The 22,380-nt window shown below is 30.8% G+C and overlaps 1 protein-coding gene across 2 annotated transcripts in view; it reads right to left on the bottom strand.

Moving 5' to 3' along the window:
- The window catches only part of LOC128179296 (tyrosine-protein kinase receptor torso-like), a 34,749-nt gene extending 14,611 nt beyond the window's left edge, over positions 1 to 20,138 (bottom strand). The window contains exons 1-7 of one of the 2 annotated variants that reach the window (XM_052846685.1): positions 20,046 to 20,138; positions 19,883 to 19,958; positions 9,588 to 9,736; positions 6,660 to 6,738; positions 6,058 to 6,239; positions 2,369 to 2,498; positions 979 to 1,077 (exon numbers count right to left, since the gene is read on the bottom strand). In XM_052846685.1, the coding sequence (XP_052702645.1) occupies positions 979 to 1,077; positions 2,369 to 2,498; positions 6,058 to 6,239; positions 6,660 to 6,738; positions 9,588 to 9,722 (625 nt within the window). In that variant the 5' untranslated portion in view covers positions 9,723 to 9,736; positions 19,883 to 19,958; positions 20,046 to 20,138. Of the gene's footprint in view, positions 1 to 978; positions 1,078 to 2,368; positions 2,499 to 6,057; positions 6,240 to 6,659; positions 6,739 to 9,587; positions 9,737 to 11,270; positions 11,364 to 19,882; positions 19,959 to 20,045 lie in introns of those variants that run through there. The other variant, XM_052846684.1, reaches the window with a different exon arrangement.
- Between the last annotated feature and the right edge of the window lie 2,242 nt (positions 20,139 to 22,380).

The following is a 22,380-nucleotide window of genomic DNA, read 5'->3' as shown; positions in this document are numbered from 1 at the left end:
GACATTATAACCAGGCATTTAGTTTTTAACAAATATATATGGGAGTAGAGAAGAAGATTTTCTAAGATTTAACACATGTTTACTATATGGCCATATTGGCCCAACCCTAGAGCCTGAACCCCTGACCCAGAGGTCATAAATTTCACAATTAGAGGGCCTCATGGAAATCATATTCATGCATTTAGTTTTTAACAAATATATATGGGAGTAGAGAAGAAGATTTTTTTAAGATTTAAAACATTTTAACTGTATGGCCATATTAGTCCCACCCTAGAAGCTAAACCCCTGACCCAGGGGTCATGAATTTCCACATTTTGGTAGAGGGCCTCATGAAAATCATATATTTTATATATTTTTACAATATGGCCATATTAGCCCCACCCTAGAGCCTGACCCAGGGGTCATGAATTTCACAATTTTGGTAGAGAGCCTCATGGAAATCATATTCATGCAATAAGTTTTTAACAAATGTAAATGGGAGTACAGAAGAAGATTTTTAAAGATTTAAAACATTTTTACTATATGGCCATATTGGCCCCACCCTAGAGCCTGAACCCCAACAAAGGGGTCATGAATTTCCCAATTTTGGTAGAGGGCTTCAAGGACATTATAACTATGCAACCAGTTTTTTCCTTACACGTGTGGGAGTCGAGATGAAGATTTTTGAAAATTTGGCTTTTTTTTTTTTGCATATTTGGCCCCACATGTGGCGCCCCGGGGATTGTAGAGCCATACATATCACAATTTAAAGTCCTCTTACCATAGAGATGCCTCACACTAAAAATGGTAACAATCGGCCTTGTAGTTTTTAAGAAGAAGTTAAAAATGTAAATTGTTAACGCACGACGGACGAAAACTGAAAAATTGTTGTTGTTTTTTTTTTTTTTGTTAGCAGGCGAGGTTATAAGATGACAATTCTCTACCACTCTTACTGTCTGTATTTATGCAGCATGATCCTGTCAGGGGTATGAAGCTTACCCAAGGTAGGTTCCCAAGACAGAAGAACTTTTACAGATGTCCCATTCACGGTTTCGTTGGACACAGAGATACGTAGAGGTCGATTTGCAGAGCCATTCTCTGTGGGGAAAAGAGTATGTGGTTGTTACATGTTTGTTAATACTTAAAGGAACGAATAACAATCAAATCATCTGCTTAGTTACACGTACCCTTAATATTCTCACTCCTTACGTTTTGATTTGACTGTGCAGATGTTCATTTTTAATAAATATGATCTTCTTAATACATGTATAATCCTCACGGGAAGATCATCATTTTATAACTACACAACATGCTTAAAGAAGATCCATTTGGATTAAAATAACAAACAAGTTTTGGTGGGAATTATTTTATTTTGTGCGGAAGGTTTTTAAGACGAAAATGACAGAAACAAGCAATTTTATCAATTTTCGATATCATTTTCTTTTTATCATACTTTATTCATTATTCACATTTTTGACATTTGATAGATTTGTGACTTGTTCTATAGGTCCCGTGTGACCTGTACAAAACTAAATTTTTAGAGAATGATAGCCGTTTAGCATAGATCATGCAAATATATAGACAATGTATAAACATTTATTTTAGCCAAATCTTGTGAGAATTTTATCTTTGAAGCCATATATCTACATGTAAAATTTAATATCACTGACCCCCGTGTATTATTATGTCAAAATGATCCTGTATATATATCTAAGCAAATTGGATTAATCTTATAAAATTCTTGATATTCCAAATGTTTTCATTTCAAATCAAATTGTAACTATTATAGAAATTGTCGGTTTTAAGGGGAAACATGTCACAAAAAAAATTTATGCAGCTTTTCATACAATTTTTTATTCGTAATACATCCATTCAGTGTGCTCATTGTGCAAAATTGAAAATGATATTTTAAGGAAAAAGTATGCATTATCAAAAACGCTGACAACAAATCCTAATCGGTTTGAAATCGCACTTTAGGTGCAAAAAGGTCAAATTACGTTGGCTATAATTCGGAGGGATGAATGCTGACCTCCAATAATCTTTGTATTTTTCAAGTATGACTTGTCTTCAGATTTCAATGATATACTTCTCAAGAAATTCTTGATACAAGAACATTAAGAAGTGGGATACCTTAAAGAAGTTTTTTACTTCTGGTTAGATTTGAGTACGAAAATAGTACGACATTGTGGTTAAAATAGGAAGCACTACAAAAAAGAACTGTTTTGAAATATTTCCTTTATATACATCTTAATTTTTTTTGGCTAAGTCATTGCGGAAATGTTATTATGTTACTTACATTTATTTGTCATCTTTTTAGCCATTGATATTAAAGCATGTTTGTTTTTATTGATTTACTGAAAGAAATAAAATTAACAATATAAGCTCTTACCTGGAAGTGCGCGTACCCATCTTGTTTCTAAGGGCTGTAAAATGACATCGCCAACAGTCACGGGAACTACTTTAAACATGTAGTCTATATCAGGTGCAATGTCGTCTATTTTCAAAACTGTATCGTTTGTCTAAAAATATAACAAGTGTAAAGTTTATTCGTGTCTAGTATGCTACAATGTATCTAGAAGTCGTTGGATAATGTTAAATGTCAATATTAGTATCTAAGACGATAGAGTGAAATGAAAACATTCTGCCTCGCTCATGGCATTGTATCTCTGTTGCATGTAGTGTAGGCATTTAAAATTACCGCTTTGTTTCCACGTTCAGATTTATTAAAAAATCTTGAATAATTGATGTATCAATATTTGTAAAATTCCTTTTGGTGCCATTTTAGTTACTGTTTCATTCCTCTTACTTTGATCTAAACATTGATATTGAATGCCCAATTTCTGTAAAGAGGGGTTTTACATATTTTGTAAATATGCATATATATACATGTACAGCATATACTTGCCTGTTTGTGTATAGAATTCTTTCTTTCGTTAATTACGTGGAATGCAATGAAATGTTTTAAGGAGGCTGGTGATCATCACATTAACCATTAAATTACCCTAACTCTTACATTTTAGAGGCAATTCTTTACCTATGAACCATTGTTTTAATAACAAAATATTCCAGATATTTTAGTTTTGAATTTTTTCCTCAATGAGCTGTATTTTTAAGGAGACAGGTATAATCTTAAGATGGTTACGAATTACCAGTCCTCCTGAATTTAAGTCATTGATTGAATGGGATCGAGCGAATTTAACGTGTTAGGACCTCATCAAAAAGTCAGTAAATCTTCAGTTTTTATGACCTCTCTTGCTTTTGTAGCTTCCGGTAAATTATAGAACATAAAAAAATCATAAAATGGCACTCATTAAAAACGAATCCATAGGCAAGAGAATGTAAAATAAGGATTGGTGTTTCGTACTATATCCGCAATAATTTAGAAAAACATAAAAAAGCTATTTTTCCCTTTTTGTTGCTAATGCTTTATTAAGGCATTTCTGATGTGTTACCAAACCGGGAAATCGGTTTTCAAGTTATAGGAGAAATACAGACCTATATTTACCTTTCCAAATATATTACCTTATATGAACTTACAAACAAGCGAAAACGATCAATTCTGTGTGAACTTTTCATGACGTCACAATGATTACCGCACGCGTTGATCTTTGACGTTTGGATTATTGTAAACATAAAAACACAGTAATTTTAATGAATATGGACGCGTTGCCTTTTCAAACGTAAAAACGTGTTTCGTAATAAACATCAATATTAAAAAGTTCACAGGCATATGAACTTATTTGGTACGTGATCAAATCTACTGAGAAACTAACACGTAACGAACCAAGTTCATGTCCTGTGAACATTAAACCTGCTGTTTATCTTTAAGTAAAGCTCGTGTCATGTTTTTGTTTTCCCCTTATGTTATTCGGAACATTTTGACAATAACATGCATATTGAAAATTACATAAGATTATCGGCATGCAATAAACTACACTATATTACATGTCGTCTTTAATTTCGATGCAAAATTAATCTCAATGCATAAAATTGCTTTGATAATTGTAAAGTAAATAATCAACAAAATAAGAAATATATTTAATCGTGAGTGTTAAAAGTGAGGATAAAATGTAATTGCATTTAACAACACAAATGGTTTCAAGGTCAAGGCAGTGAATAGTCCAATCTGCTGTCTGATTTTTAGAGGCAGTTGGCTGTTTAAACTGGGGCGCTTGTAAAGTGCGAAACGAAATCGAAACGAAACGAAACGAAACGAAATCGAACGAAACGAAACGAAACCAATCGAAACGAAACGAAACCAATCGAAACGAAACGAAATCAAACGAAACGAAATCAAAAATCGAAACGAAACGAAACGGAATTTAAACAAAACTTATATCATTTTTGACTACATAAAAGTGAAAATAAATTCATTGAAATAAATCTTTGAACCATAAAATATAACTACCTGTATGTTTCAGATTGCCGCTGTAAATTTTTAAGCCGATTATCCGAAATTTGCAAAAATTATATAATTATGTAAATAAGTGATGTACATTCCTATACCTTTTAATGTTTCTAATTTGTTTCATTAAATTATATACAGACGTTTAGAGAGAGAGAGAGAGAGAGATGCCTTAAAACTTATCAGCGACATCACATAGCAAAGTATATATACGCAAGTTTTGGGAGAGAGAGAGAAAGAAAGAGGGATAGAGATATGATGATGATACTGAAGGGGACATTCTAACAACAATTTTTTTCTATCGATTTGAAATATTGTAAAAATGAAACGATCAAATACAATGTGATTTATAGCATACTGGTTGGTTACCAGTTTCTAACATATAATAAGAAAGTATAGCATGAATTTGGACGTCGTTATTTGACAAAATTAACGTGCAATATAAAGCTGTTTTTACCTGTTTTTAACCTTAAATCAAACATGATACCCTCTTTCTCCCCCTTTTACACGCACGCACAATGTATTTGAATCATTTTTACAATATTTCATATCGATATAAAAAAAATCGTGTAGTTGGAATGTCTCCGTAAATACTGTAAACGCACTATATTTCGGGTGTACAATATTTGGCGGAATATCATTTTTCAACAAGTTAGCATGGATTTGAATTAGCGCATTTCTGAATTTACCTTTTTATCTACTTATATATTTTACATTTGGCAATGTACTTTTGCGGACGCCGTTTTCCGCCAAAAACACAAAATAGATTACATAGACAAAGGGTTAAAGACAGTTTTTTAATACGTTTACAGTATAATCATCTTTATATTGCAAGTTAATTTTGTCAAATTACGACGTCCAAATTCATGCTATGCATATTACAACAATTAGTATGCTCTAAATCACATTGTATTCGATCGTTTCATTTTTACAATATTTCAAATCGATAGAAAGAAAATTGATGTTAGAATGTCCCCTTTAGTATCATCGTCATATCTCTATCTCTATCTTTCTTTCTTTCTCTCTCTCTCCCAAACTTGTGTAATATACTTTGCTATGTGATGTCGCTGATAAATTTTAAGGCATCTCTCTCTCTCTCTCTCTCTCTCTCTCTCTCTCTCTCTCTCTCTCTCTCTCTCTCTCAAAGCGTCTAAATACTAGTATCATTTTTATGATTTAATGAAACAAATTAGAAACATTAAAAGGTATAGGAATGTACATCACTTGTTTACATAATTATATAATTTTTGCAAATTTCGGATAATCGGCTTAAAAATTTACAGCGGCAATCTGAAACATACAGGTAGTTATATTTTATAGTTCAAAAATTAATTTCAATGAATTTATTTTCACTTTTATGTAGTCAAAATTGATATTAGTTTCGTTTCGATTTTTGGTTTCGTTTCGTTTGATTTTTGGTTTCGTTTCGTTTGATTTTGTTTCGTTTCGATTGGTTTCGTTTCGTTTCGATTGGTTTCGTTTCGTTTCCATTGGTTTCGTTTCGTTTCGTTTCGTTTCGATTTCGTTTCGCACTTTACAGGCGCCCTTTAAACTGATACACAATTTAAAATTGAAGATAGAGAAAAGGATTTCTGATGAAATATATAATAGCTCTGCTTTTTGATACAACTGCATAGCATATACATGTACACTGTATACATATACTAACTTACTGAGCAGACGAATTGCCAGTCCCTGTCTTCAAATTCCAATTTCCTCCATATTGTATATGTAATGATTTCAGCATCTAATTTCCCATAATTCCATTTCAAAACGATGTTAAAAGTTCTGGATTTGTTTACTCTAGGAGGCTCATTATAAGCACACGTGTTGATAGACGGGTTGCCCAAGGTTGCTGCAAGACATAGTATGATATGCTATTTTTTTTATATTACATATTCTTGATATAAATTTGATAATGTATTAACATTTTTAGCATTTTAGAATGTTTAATCATGTTATTTATATTAATAAACACTTAACATAGTGAAGCGTAGTACTTTAAGTAGGGTCCTTTAAAAATTATATCAATATAGTAAAAAAAAATTATGACAGTGTATCATTTCATATTATTGGTTTTTGGATAAAGAATGACAAACAATCTTTGTAATTAGCAAATACATACAATTTTGCTATTTTGTAAAGCGATTACTACATTTTTTTAAGTATTATTAGTATATTTTTGGCATATCATCATATTGTTCTTTTATCTTATTTTGGGAGAGAGAGAGAGGGGGAGAGAGAGAAGAGTGTGAAGTTTTCTCGTCTTACACACCTGTTGATAAAACCCGTTGACTGGATAGTTCAGATAGAGACAGCAAACAACTAGATAAGCAATCCTGTTGATTGATTTCCTTCAAAAAATAGAAAATAAACAATGACAGTAAAAACCACAGATTTCGACATCTTCATTAGCTTATTTCTATATAATGCAACAAAATATCAACGTTATCATAGAACAGCATTTCATTTGATTTATATGTGGTACCTTAGAATTGCCCATTACTACAGTACTGTTTTTGCTAGTAACATTTTTGCAATAAATTAAGCTTTCCTTTATCAATCATTCTTCTGAGCATGTTCTTTATAGCAACAACAATGACTGAAAAGTGTTCGGTTAAATTGTAAGTATTTAATTTTTAATCCTATGAAAATGACAGTTATATACATGTATATACACAATGGTAGAGAGCAAATTTAATTTTTTCCACAATCAGATATACGTGTATAAGTAAATGATAACCTACAGCTAGTTTTTAATCATAATTGGAACAATAGGATAGGTGGTAAAAAAAACCTCAAATATCAGACTATGTTTAATAATTATATATAATATAATTAATTCTTTTATAATAAGCACTTGCACAGAACACGCTTCATCATTGCTTATTTAAATGAAAACTTAGGAATATTTATAAGACCTTGCTGTACATGTACATCAATGATTGATTTTTTTTCTCTTTCAAAGCATCATTAAACTACCTTGAAATATAGAAAAAAAATGGCACAGGACCAAGACTTCGAACACGATGGTAAATGTTTTTATCTCTTTTTCCCTTAAGATATGCTATAAGTACGAGCATAGAAAATGGGTGTTTGCGGTTTTTATGATTTCAATGACAAAGATGTACTTTTTTCTTATTTTGAATGTTATAAATTTGTTCTGTATTCAAATGCAGTTGTCATGATGTAGGATTTTATCATTTGTTTTTTTTTTCAGCGGTCATTGTCCCCTGTCGTAATTGGGGAAAAGAACTCAATTTGACTTGAATTCGTGTGGGGTCAACTCAGGCTATTAACATATTTTGTTGTCATATAACAAATGTTTGTCTAGAAAATTCTTCATACATAACACATTAACATTTGAAAGGAAAAACTAAAATGGTACAGATTAATTCTGTTTAATTCATTTTACAGACATAAAATGACAATTATAAACAACCAAAAACGATAGATAAATTTATGACCTGTTATAGTTAAATACCTCGTTTTCATTAAGTGTAAAAAGGTTGCCTATTATTTAAACTTGTTTTTTTTTCTTTACATGTATAAAAACCGCATTTAATTCCCACTGGGACACAAAACATCGCATCAATGATTTAGAAAAAAGTTAAATAACTTGGTCCACAGCTGTGACACTTGTCTAAGACTGGCGGTAGGTCGCCGACGATGCTTTGTTATTCAAACTCTTTTCGCGTGGTTGTATGTGGTTTTGTTTTCTATGTGGTAGACCAGATACAAACATCATTATTTTATTTCATGTCGTGTCTGTAGATACTTTTTCTCCAAGGCGGTCTTATTAAATGGTTGTTTATTATATCAAGACGTTGAAAAACAGTCGGAAAGATCATAAATAAGACTTAGTACAAAAAAAAAACAAAATAATTTGGACATAATGCCAACCTTCACACACTTCATAAATGGATGACATAAATTTTTGCTTCCTTTTGCAGTCTCTTGATAAAGATAAGTTTAATATTCATCTCTCTCTCTCTCTCTCTCTCTCTCTCTCTCTCTCTCTCTCTCTCTCTCTCTCTCTGATTTTAACATTCAATGTCATAAATTTCAATTTCGGGATATATACAGAAAATATGCATAAAATGGTTATATTTATGTAACGTATTCGTATTTGCACAAAGCATGTCATAAATTAATTACAGGTGTGTGAAAATGGTTCAACCACAAATTCCTTCGGGCATATTTCATTGTGCAGCTTTCTTGTTAACTATCCGCAGGGATGATTGATGAACTCGTTATTAAGTGTATGGATTATATTTCAACATTTTCAACACGTGGACTTGAATATTTTATCGATACTTCTGACAGAGAAAACATTAATGATTGAACAATTTATACAAGCATAAATATAAGCATAAATACATATAATGGATGATGATTTCCTATTAAATGTTTGTTTAGCTTTCATTTTCAACCGAAAAATGTTAAACTAATTTTTGCACTTATAACTTACTAATATTTGTTGACTATTCTAGGAAGATCCTCATAAAGTTTGATATAAATCGGGTTTCTTAGTCTTATGAAATTTTATATTTGTTCTTACGTATTATCAAAAATATTTTTTTTTCACAACAAAGTCAGAAAAAAAAATCCAATTCAATATCATAAAATATAAATATAGAGGTCTATGGCACGATACTTGTACTGTAAAAAATCAAATATAACAAAATCAGTGGTTTTCCAATTTGGATTTAGTGGTAGAGCAACTACATGTATATGCATTGCAAATCACTTTAGCATAGAGGGATGATTTATTCACGCAATTGACGGTTAATGACATTTATTTTCTTTACCATTTCAAACACTATGATGAAAAACCCAAAAACATTTCTTAATATCAGCTGAACTGTTAACATTTAATTTACAACAACTTAAATCTTATTTCCTATGCATTTTAAAGGGACCTTACATTGTTTTACTTTGATATGATGAAAAGAAGCAGAGATAGAGAGAGAATAAATGAATTGTTACATAAATTTAGAAAGTTATATATATTTTGATATGCTATAGTCATGATAGCCATATACATGTACCATGGTCTCTTGTTATGATGTATAAGCTAATTATTTTATACTTCTTGCAATCACAGTTATTTTGCACTTTATTTCGAATTACATATAAAATAAAAACAGAAATCGGAGTTTGTTTGTTTGTTTTTTAAAAGAAATACAAGTTTCTGGTTTACCTTAATAGCGCATCTAGCTTTGCATTGCTCGGCCAATATGGTTGGTGTGTACTCTGTAGTTTTGGCGATGACTTCTTCCCACCACAACAGCATCAGCAAGATCGGGAATTCACGCGTTATTCCTGTTTTTCTCATTCTCGTCCAGTTTTCTACAACAGGTAGTATTAACAGTGGTTTCTGATAAAAGGAAAAAAAAAATAAAATGGTCTCCTTTAAACACGAGTAAAGCTGACGAAGATTTAAAAGACTCTACTTTTATATTGTTTATTTCATCTTTTCAATACACCAAAAAAAATGACATGATTAAATGCAGTTTTTAGGATAACATTAAAAAGATACCATTCTGAACCGCACAGATTCTATCAGTCATCTTGATGTATGAACTAAAACTAGCATCCAAAGATCATGATTATTTTTTTAAAATCCTGGTCTTGGGTTTAATATTTGTATATTGATTTGTCCTCCTAGGCCTATGACGTTATCTAGAAAATGGAATCCTTGAGACGAGATGGTCATACCGATAGTGCGTAGCATATATCCACCTACATGTTGCAGGTTTAGGAAACTAAATGAACTTGGAGCTAAACTACTACCAGCGCAAAACAGAAAAAAATGATCACAGAAAATTGCAGACCTTGTGAATTACCAATCTAAAATCATTACAAGAAATCATTGAAATATCAGGGTTTATTTCCGATTGTAAATGATTGAATAAACCTGTGCTATCAGTAAATTGAACATTTATATATGTTGTTGATAAATACTAGCACAACCCTGATCTAAATATGATTGATATGTAAATGGTGTGATTATGAACATCGTTAGAGGTAAAATGAAGCAATAAAAGTTGAGATATTTATATTTGTTCTGTATATCATTTGAATTGTTCTCAATACAAGTCCCCAACGGGCTTACATTAATGTGGTTATAAAAACAAACCCTCTTTCGTAACGAAAAAATTGAATTTTTTTTCCTTTTTTTTTCTTTGAGATAACAATAGAAATCTAAAAATCACAATATTATTTTTATCAATACTGGTCCACTGAAATTGCGTACTAATTCTTTTCATTTTTGATCTTGTACGACTATGTCACATCTCTTAACTGTTAAGTACAAAAAATTAGAACTTCTCAGCGCTTATGACAATAAAAAATAAAATAGCAGTATTTTTGGGTTATCTGATGTAGTGCCATCCTGCTTTCGACTAATATGAATGCACTAAGGTTGACAATTAAAGACTGCTATTTGCTACGATTATGTAACCTTTACAGTTGTTATGCACAAAGGAAAGTTCGACCAATAGTTAATGCAAAAAAAAACCCAAAAAACTAAAGTATACTTCAGGCCTTAGTTTGGGATTTGTTTGATATAGCAACATTAAATAGATGCCTTTATGACTTTCATATCTAAAAATGAAAATACAGAGGTTTTTTTATCCTTATTGAATTTCTTAGAAATTGCAGTCATGTAGTTCATGTAAAATGAGTTTACATAAGCAACATCCTTCACCAGTTGTTTTTATTTTCAAAATTGGAATACAAATAAAACGTTAAATACAATCCCACGACTTGACATGTTCATGACTAATCGTGTCCAAAAAAAAAACCTTTGTGACAGTATATAATGAAAATAAGAACAATATTTTCTATAATTACTTTTCGTCTACATTCTGTTAAGACTTACCATTGAAAAGAAGAAAAGCCTTCGGCATTACACTTCTTACCACAGCTCCCTATCCAAGACTATGTCAAACAAATTAAAGTGTCTGCACTAATGATGCTTTAGAACAATAAACAAAATTCCAGGTTGTGTTTTCTAATTGTTTTGTAAGGTCATTTCCTTGTAGCATTTGTTATGAAATTTGAAGAAGATTTTTTTTTCAATGACATAGATTTATGTCGTCTTAGTTTTAATAAAAACAGAAACTAGTTATGTCAGTTTTTTACATAGTAGCATTTGTCAAAGTAGTGGTGTTATATTGCCTAGACTAGGCTATGAAATAGACTTATCCTAATTAGTTTCCACCAAGAGACTGCGTCCGTTTATTTATAACGAGACAAGGCTAATTAAAATTCTCCATAGCTTTGTTAATTGTTCTACTTACCTGAAAAATGTTCAGCGAATGAGTCTAGGATTGATAGTAAACTGGCCCCTAATGTGTATGTATCTTAGTTTATTGATTGACAATAAATAATACAATACTAGAAAGCTAAGGGAAAACTAGTTCTCTCTCTCTCTCTCTCTCTCTCTCTCTCTCTCTCTCTCTCTCTCTCTCTCTCTCTCTATCTCTCTCATTGTTTCAATGCCCTTCTCATATCAGTTCATAAAAATAACAATAACAAATACAGACTTGGATTATGTAGATGAAATTTAAAAAAATGAATTTTTAAACAAAATTGTAAATATTGTGTTGGTGGGCCAATAAAATGTCATTTTGTCATGCTCTTCAGATCGGGCTTTACCAATCTCTCTGTTCTTTGATTTATTTATATTCATGTATGGAAAAATATACATCAAATGGCAATGAAAAAGAAACTAGGTTGTAAATTCCACCAAACTATGAATTTATATGTGGCAATATTAAGTTATTTTAGTTCATTGAATCCTGTTCATTATTCAAAGGTGAAAAACAGAACCAAAAGAAAACGAAAATGAAGGATATGTTAAATGAGAAAACTGGTGATATGTCGGTGTATTCATCTTGTATACTGGGGTAGGGTGTGTTTTGTTATATTAATTGAAATTCGTTTGTAGCATATTGGACGAAATTTAGCCAATCAGTCAACTGGGCATATATATATATAAATGAAAAGCAGAACTATGCCTTTAGTATCTTCCAGCCACCTTTCAGTTGACAAAATGGCAAAGCTTCATCCTGTGACAATCGTTCTAATAAGGGATACGAACGTTGTTAATTTTCATTAAATTGAATCATATCAATGTTTAAGTTTGTCTCCAAATGGTTGCTTATGCATGTACCCTTTAAGTTAAGCATAACAATTAATTGACGATGTAATTGAAATGATAAAAAAAAAAAACAAATAAGGTCCAACAGCATTTTTATTTTTAAACTCCTTACAAATAAACTTTATTCTTTAGCTCCATGGGCAAAACACTTGTTTCAACATTCCAAACATAGAATTTTTCATCAAAACATGTTACATACAAAATTCAAGAACATCGCTTTATTGCAGATTTTTATCTGAGTACATTTGGTTGAAAAAAACGAGCGAGGTATTTAATTCACATCCCTTGTTGTTACCATTGAGATTCTCTATTATTTTTTCTGTAATTTAAAAAATCAATCTGCCATCAGCAATTCGTAATTGACTAACTCTGTGTTTCAAATAAATTTTATGGGTTATGAACTAATTTTTTTTCCGGAATGAACAAGATGCTTATCAAAACAATGTCCTCTTTGTGGAATGATTCTGACGCAAATAGAAAAATTGTTAAGTAACTATTGCATTTGGTAATGACATTGTCTGAGTTTCATACGTTATCAGATACAAAAGGAGACGAGGTGATCTAATTTATATTCAATGATATTCTTCTCTTGTAAAGAAAAATGTTATTTCATTGATATTATTTTTCCCTTGTCAAATAATTTCTAAATTGAATTGAATATGTTTACTGCTAAAGCAGACATTTTTTATTTGTTCTTGATTGAAATAACATTTCAGAAAAATTTGTACAACATTTTTATACACCATACACATGCTACTTTTTATGTTTTTCTATTTTGTTTTATTTTCAAACACTGTTACCTCATGACTTTGCAGTTTTATTCATGCATTTTCTATTTGTTAAGTAGTGTTTTCATTTAACAATGTATGAAATACATTAGGATAATGAATCATTTTTTCTTTACTCTTATGTTTCAGCTTTAAAAGAGAATCAAATATAATTTTCTCATTTTAAACCTCCAGTAATGTGCAATAACACAATTTAATTATACATTTTTTATCTTTATCTTCTTTAACGTCTTAAAGCTTCATTGATTGATGTTTATTATATTTCTATCAATACTATTTCACTTTATTCAAACTTAAATTTGTTAAATATTATAAAGGCATTTTGCAAATTTCATTTCTTATACATATATCATTAAAAGTAAAAATAATCTTAGTTGTTTAAGAACTGTTCATCTACCCCTTCTGTCCGCGTGACAGATGAGAAAGTAGAAAAAGAAATTAACTTTTACAAGAATCTTAATCACATTGATTTCAGATTATCTCTAGATCGAGTCTCGAGTCAAAACAAATTCGAAGGCAGATAATGTAGTGAACGGCAAACACTGCGAAGTTAATTGCACCGTGAAACATGACCTTGTAATATCCATGTTCATGTTAATGCGCATGTATCTGAAAGTATCTCTTATACCAAAACAAAATGCAAACCTTCATATTTCAATCATTTTGTGGACAATTTTCTTTAAATATGTTCAATCTTGGACCTTCAGTAAGGCCCGATGTTATGATATAAATCAGTTTCTTGGCTAATTACTATCCTTACAAACATAAATACATGTAATAACTGTTGAAAGATTAATTGTCGTCATGTTGTAAAACAAAATAAAAATGATTTATGACTAAACCAAGCGCCGTTGTCAAATCATTTAAGCATGTTCTGTGCATGTTCTTAATGAGACCATTGTTTATTTATGTACCTTTGAATATTTAATGTAACATGAAAAATGGGTAATTAAACTTATAAACGTCACAATCTCAAAAACGAGAGCAGGAATTTTATTGATAATGTTTTGTCAACTGTGTTTGCAAAATGTGTTTTTTTATGGTTATAATTTCTACTTTGAAGAAATGAATGTTTTTAAAGCAAATCAACATTTTTGTCGTCTTTGTTTTAAGGTATATTTCATAACAAGGTTAGTTACATAAACTGCACATTCTATCACTTAAATTGACAAAAATTTGTGAATTTGTACTCTGCAGACTCAGCAAACTATGAGTAAAAAATCCGCCACTATCTTAAACGGATCTACATATGTAATTAGGTCCTTCAGGTAGTTTATATATATAACAACATTAGTCCATAATTCCTTACGTGTCCATCAAATTGTATGTATTGGATTACTATTTTACTCTAAGGCTAGGAATCTTGTAATTCTCTCAGTATTTTCCATTGAAAGCTATATCGTGGTACAAAAAAAGTTGTGATTAGAGTTAACCTCTGCTTAGTCATGTGTGCCAAGCTTTCAATTCCCTAGGCATATTGAAAATACATTTTGTCTATCTTTTAAGTACATGTAGAGACATCTGGATTAATGTTCAGAATTTAATGCTTTTTTAGAGTGTAAAACGGATTTTCCCTTCTATACCCCGATTATCTCTTTTCTGATTTTTTTGTACGTAGTAAATTGCATGATATTGAAATGGGATTGAAGCTATCATCACGTCAATAGATTCGTGTCACTCCGATGAGAGAAGGTAGATCCGGTTATATCAGAATGATTTAGCGTTTGCTTCTTTTTTAGTCCCCGACCGGTTTTCACCGGAGGGGACTATAGCTTCTTCTGCGTCCGTCCGTCCGTCCATCCGTCTGTCTGTCTGTCCGTCCGTCTGTCTGTCTGTCCCACTTCAGTTTTCCACTGTTTTTTTCTTTATGCGTTGGGCGAATTATATGAAACTTGATGAGCAGCTTCAAAAAAACTTAAGAATATCATACGAGAAATCCTACAAACGCATCTGTAACAGGTTTCACTTAATATTTCTCGTGCGAGTTTTCCTTTCCCTTGCAACAATCTCTTTTTACTTTATAATTCTTATAAAACAGGAGAAACATATGAACAAATCTAAATTCTCATTTATAAACAGGTTGCAAAAATGAAAAAAAAAGTCATTACTTACTTATACATTGAGTAAAGTCGATGTGATGTAGTAGGAATCTGACGTCACAATCACAATGTGTCTTTATGTAACATAGGTAACTCTAACAACTCTAACAAGAAGAATTTGGAGTAAAAATGTGGAGAATTTACATGTTTATTTGTCTGACAATAACTGCTATATAATGCGAGATAACAGTATAGTGTGGCCCAAAACATTAAATTTAGCTCCTTATCTTGTTTATTTTATTTAATGGTTTTAACAGTTTTGAAATACTACCGAGAGGGTATGTGCAATCGTAAAGTTTTCTCTTACAATAAAAAAATAATCTTAAGATTTTCTTGTGAAAAGGGCTACAGGATATTATGAAGCTATGGTGTAAACGAGAAACCACATAGATCTGACTCATTGCATTCGTATGGCTGTTATACAGATGTATGCCTTAATGTGAAATCATACGAGTCTAGCTCTGACAGCGTTAGGTTTACAGTATGGCTGTTATAAAGATGTTGTGTATGTCTTTATTGTATTGAGAAATACCGTATATATTTGCAATGGTAGAATCATTGTATTGATTTGGTGTAAGTGTGTATGCTTGAGGTGATTAAAATGTTACATGTGTCTTGATATAATAAACAGATTGTATATGTTTCACTGTGAGAAACTAATTGCATATTTCAAGCTGTGAGAAAAAATATTTTGCAGTGATTAAAACATGTTTACGTTTCGACGTGACAACGATAATGTATAAGTAGCGAAATATGCAGATTTACAGAATTTAGACGTCTATCTTCGATAGGGTCTGTTTGTAATTGACACATTTTATTGTTGTCTATGAATTGCATGGAAATTGTTATGCTGTAAAAAGTGGTTAGCTTTAAAATATATATAATAAGTTGGTTAGATCTCATTTTCTAGCAGAAGTATCAGAAGCTTTCAAGAAAATGCGAATGAAATGGCTGTGCAAAAAACTTTTTTTTTGTTAATTTTATATTTATTATATTACAATTGCTAGATTTTGCGTGATAAACGGCTTCAGACATCAGCTGCAACAGCGCTTAGCCCGATAGCCTTAGTTGCCCCCTTGTGGCTAGAAATCGTTCCATAATCTCAATAATTACAGACAGATTTAATTACTGTCTACTAAAAAATGGGTCGTCTTATACCGTTTTTATTGATTTCCTATAAAACATCACAGAAAAACGAGTATAACAATACTTTGGTCATACGGAAAGCAAATTCACATTGTAAAGACAAACTATGTCATATGAAAGCATTTTTATTGTGTGTTTAAAAATATGGATATAAACTTTCTGGCCTTAACACATTTTAACAAGCTTTTCCTGATTTTAAACAGGTTTTTGTGGTTTCTGTATATCATGGAGTTAGTGTTCTTTTTAATATTCACATTTTTTGTTCACCGCTGAGCGGCTTCAGACATCCTGACACAAGACAAACAGGCGTTCCTTCCAATTGAAAATAAAACCTGTCCTTCATATAAGATTAAAAAATGACTTATCATCATTAAAACCGTTCATTCTGTTTTGAATTCTCATCAAGAGAATTTAGCTGGAAAAGGGTGTTCAATTTCTCAATGAAATTGACAGAATTGGTACTTTTCTAGTTTTATTGGCGGAAGGTTGACTTATTATTTGATTGGAAAACCCTTAATTTTAATTCAACCCTTATTAGGGAACGGTGAAGGAGGTGTGAATCTATTTCTTCACAAATTAAAGTCGTTAGATTTTATTTTTTATAGAAACGATGTAAAATTAGTAAAGGAATGAGTTAAACTATTTTCAAAATATGATTTGTTAATTTTAAGCATTATTTCGAAACTAGAACTGGCACTGGAGACGAATCAAAATAATACAATATAAGATGACATATTCAGGAGGCCCACTTTAGATTTCATTGCGCATGTTTCTGCGCATTCTAGTAAAAACAATAAATATTTACCTTTTAGGAAACCTTTGTTTCGATATCATTTACATATATTAAGATTACCACGATAAACAAAATACAGATAAAAATATTTAGAACAATTTAAGAAAATTTTATTTTTAAATGATTTTTACGTTGTTCGGTAGGTGAGCATTTTCATTATGCTTTTATTTTGTTACCATGAAATGAAGTTTCATAGGAGTACGTTACAAAATAACATAAAAAATGTAACGAGTGTACGCCTTTGAAATTTTACACACAGAATAATGCTATCGTCGTGGTTATTTTCTTCATTTTTTTAATGAATTCATTGTACCGATATACATTCGTAATATAATACCAAAACTGTAACAAAAGTTGGTGTATTTTTAATATTTTGTGATGACCCCCACAAAAAACCAGACGTTAAAGTGTAATATTTTCATAGATTTTTTTTTAATTTTGTGATGACGCCCACTAAAAATCAGACGTTAGAGTGTAATATTTTTATAGATTTTTTTTTATATTTTGTGATGATCTCCACTAAACACCTGTCGTTATAGTGTAATATTTTTACAGATTTTTTTAAATAGATTTGTATCTCTTCTTTCTTTGCGGAAACACAACTTATTAACAGACAGTCTGTTTTGTAATAATTGTGGAACGTCAGCAATACTTAATATAGGACCATTGATCTTTAACACAACACCATGCATCTATGCGACACTGATTAATAAGTATCGCTAACAAATCATCATAAAACAATTTTCATCTCTTACTGACTCGCCTTTGTGATAATGAGAGCCCTAGTCTTAATAAAGAGAGCTCAATAATCGTGACCGTTTTCAGACTTTATTAATCTCCTTAAGAAAAATAACTTTTTTATAAAGATTTAGGGTATCATTCAAAATATAAGGTTAAGCTAAACAAAATCTATTTTCTTAATCCCAAAATAGTTTATGAATAGACCCCTTCACGATAACTGCGGTACTGCTATCTTGCAGGGCAAAATGATATACTTTGCCGAAATTTCAGTAGGTAGATAATTAAATGACGTAAATGACACAATTGACTTTACGTCATATTTCACCAAACTATGTCATTTTGCCCTGCAAAAGAGCAGTGCCGCAGTTACCGTGAAGGGGTTCATAAAATGATCAGTTTTTGCACCCAGTCTCTTTATGGGTTTTTTCAGCAATATAGCGGGAGGCATCGATCCTCGCGTGATATTGTTCGAATTTCAAAGTAGAAGAAACCGATTTTTCCTTTAGACTAAAGAAACAGATGACACGTGCAGAGTTTGAAGTATACATTAGATTATTGGCTAAAATTCCTATTGGAATCAGAATAAAAGGCTGAAAAAGCAATGTTCAAAAGACAACTAGAAAATAAACGTTGTATTACGTATGCTGAAAGCTAAACCAGTACGTGTGGAATAAAGTAACAACTGCCTGTTGGCGGTTAAGTTGACAGGCAAAAAATTGAACTAACACATTTAATTGCCTACTAGGGTTTTCTATGCATATCTGTAAAGTTAATGTCAACATACCGCAAGAAAATCAATGTTTTCAATTTCTTCTTTACAATTCTTTTGTCAATGGAAGATGATTTTTTTCATTCTTATGTCGCCTTTAGTCGCGATTGTCTATTATATCAAATAACATCCATATGAATTTGTCAGAGGCAGATTGTCGCTTCCTTTCTTATGCCTCCTTCTGTTTAGTAGCAATTTCCTATTTTATCAGATTGGGTCCATATTGAGTAAGTTAATGACTTACCAAAAAATCGATTTTTAACATTAGTGGAAGAAACACAGATTGCTTACAACGAAAATGTCTTATCGTTTATAATCTATTAAGATTATTGTTATATTTTCTAATTTGGGGATTGATGGTCGACAACTTGTTCTTACCCTTGTTCGAAACTTGATGATGATCAGATTTGGACAACCTGAACACAACCAAGGTCGCGTATTAAATATATTAAATCTTTACAATATATATTTCCCAGTAAAACTATACATCTAAATCTAAATAAAAATATATATCAAATAACATAATCATATAATTAGGGGTGGAAATTTTAGATTGCGCGCTGAAATAGGAGGAAAAGAAAATTATTGAAGATAGGTCGCGTATGATCTTAAACGAATTTAAAATTGTAAAGGTGAATCAATGTTTTTAACTTTGATAAACAATGTATGTTCTCTACAAAATCTAAAAAAAATGACTCCACGAATAAAAATGAAATTAAGGTAAAAGTTTGATATATTTGTATCTTATCAATCAATAGTTTTAATTTGCGCTAAACATCTGATCAAATTATTTCGTTTATTAAGCTAAAGCAACATACGCAATATTGAATGGCAGATATATATACCAGGTTATAATTAGATATTATAATAATGTTGCACTTAATTCTTAATAACTCCATCAGATTCTGCTTCAAAAATAAACAGACGTACTGAGAGAAGTATTTAGCTTGTAAATTCGTGATGAAACAAAAATAAAACATAAATATACTTACTCTATAAGTCGAGTTGGTCCTCGTTTCAAAATTCCGTTTGTTTTCTTCACAGGACGTTGCAGCAATTCGACGTTACCTGTAAAAAGTTATAATACCTGTAATCTACATCTCATTTCACTGCATTTAGTAGACTATACGGATCCTTTATTCATGCTATACATACCTTTTGGAATGTTAAATGCGACGGCTTGTTCCTGTGCTAATCTTCAAATTGGACCATGTCTGCAATTGCAGGGGAATTTGAATTTTTCATAACCATTTCCCGATTCCTTATGACCGACTTTCTAGATAAAATAAACTCAAAATTTACGTCGTTTCCATGATAAATCCCCTTGCATATAATCAACAACGATATTTGGGGTTTTTTTTCAAAATAACTATCGCTAAGTCAATGAGGATTTGTCAGTTAGACATTTCTTTGCTATGCTTACAAGACACTGGCCATTTGTTTCATGAAGACCCTTTTCTCTCCTTAACTATCTCATATGGTAGCTATCATATTGATTTTCTTTTTATTCTGCTATGGAATGATGAAGGCTGGCTTGGCAATTGTTTTGAGAAATATATAAACCTATAAAAAGCTTAACTTAAATGGTTCATTAGTTCCTTTCAGAAAAATAGTTTTAATATTATTTATTAAAAAGAAAAACCAGTAAAACCATTATAAGTATTTTGTGTCCTGTATTTCTTATTAAAAAAAAACCACGTATGTGTTAAAATAGTTTTCTAAAACGTTTTAGTTAGATGTTATTGGTTTGATAATCTCATTTTCTTAAACTACCTAATTCCTTTAAAGAAAAGAATTTAGCTGTAGACAGGTACCCAGGATTATTATTTCTTTATTATAAAGATTTTCAACCTTTTAAACGCAAACTTTATGAATACCATGCTTAAAACAGTAAATAGCAAAAACTTCCATATTAGTTTGTATTACGAAATACTAAATAGACAAAAATTAAAAAAAAAAATAATAATAAAAAAATTAAAAAAAATAAAATAACAAAATATTTAGTTAAAGAGTGTGATATTTATATTAAAGTTTTACACTGATATAATAAAAAAACCAGTCCATGTGCAATAATTTTTACTCACCTACATTCACTAAAAAGGTAGATGTCAGTTCATGCTATATACACATCACATTTTTATGTAATAATGCATAATATTTAGATTTAATTTCTATATATCAGTGAGAGGTTAAGAAAGGGAGGGACTTCACTTTATAATTAGAAATTACCTGGGCTTTAATGTCACTGATTTTACCACAAGAAATAATATATATCACAGTTTTATTCGGTTGTGTTCGTGTATCCCCTAAGATAAAAACATATTCAAATATACATCTATATATAAAATATAATATACAAATTCCATAAAATTATAAAACACATTCACATATTCAAATATACATCTTTATATATAAAATATAAATTTGCTTCAAAAAACATACAGTCTTCCATTAAGCGTTGCAAGTACAAATTCGTAATTACGTCTTAAAAGGTTCACTGTAGTTATTACAATCCTAATATATTAATATATAACATAGTTATTTAAGTTAGTAGCTATCATTAAACTACAATTATCTTTGGCAAAGCAATAACTCGTTTGCAATACCAACAACCATTAGGACAAATGAGTACTGCTCCTGAGTGCTTTAATTACAGACATAATTTATCTAAATTTATGCTGGAACAAATTAAGATTTTCGGAAAACTGGTTGATATTTAGTTATATACAAAACTGTTCTTTATTGTAATTTATATGCGAAGATATTCTGGACATATTAATTCTAAGGTAGATACCTTAAAATGTATACGTTAACGTGTACAATACATAATAGTAAATCAATACGGCCTTGGACAGGTATTTAATGTGGCCTACAAAACATAGATCATACTGTTTTACTTGACGTGTATATGTTCAATCATGTATGTGGTTTTTACACCCCTACTTTAGGATGTTAATCTAAAAAAAAAGTGGAAATGGTTCTGAGAAACCTATATCGACGAACCATAATATAAATGTTGTATTTTTATTATTAGCGATGTAGCTGAATATTTGTGACTTTTTCATTTATCTTTTTTTAAACAAAAATTCGTGTCAAAAGACCCTGGACCAAAATTCATATCGGGGTTGTATATATGGTGACAAATCTGAAAAAAAAAAGAATTTAGAATACATATGGTATGCTTTCTTGTATTATCACAACGAATCACATTAACAAAAAACATAACCTCCATCTGCAAGAGCAAGTTCGATGTCGTCATTATCAAAGCCATGAGAAAAAGAGTTCTTTTTTTCAAATATATAAACAGTAAGACAGAAACTGTTACAGAAGTGGGCTATGCAGCATGTGGGCCTTTGAGAACGAGTGATGTTCTTATTCCCGCCGCGTTGCTTTTTTTGGGGTCGAATAGATTTCCTGTCGGCTTTCACTGCACGCCAGCGTTTGGACCATTTTATCCCAGATTGACACAGTTAATTTTGCGTATTGTTGA

This window comes from Crassostrea angulata, chromosome 4, assembly GCF_025612915.1.
Source record: "Crassostrea angulata isolate pt1a10 chromosome 4, ASM2561291v2, whole genome shotgun sequence".
NCBI classification, from domain to species: Eukaryota; Metazoa; Mollusca; class Bivalvia; order Ostreida; family Ostreidae; genus Magallana; species Magallana angulata.
The sequence above is the reverse complement of the archived record's forward strand: the minus strand, read 5'-3'. Positions and strand labels throughout refer to the sequence as shown.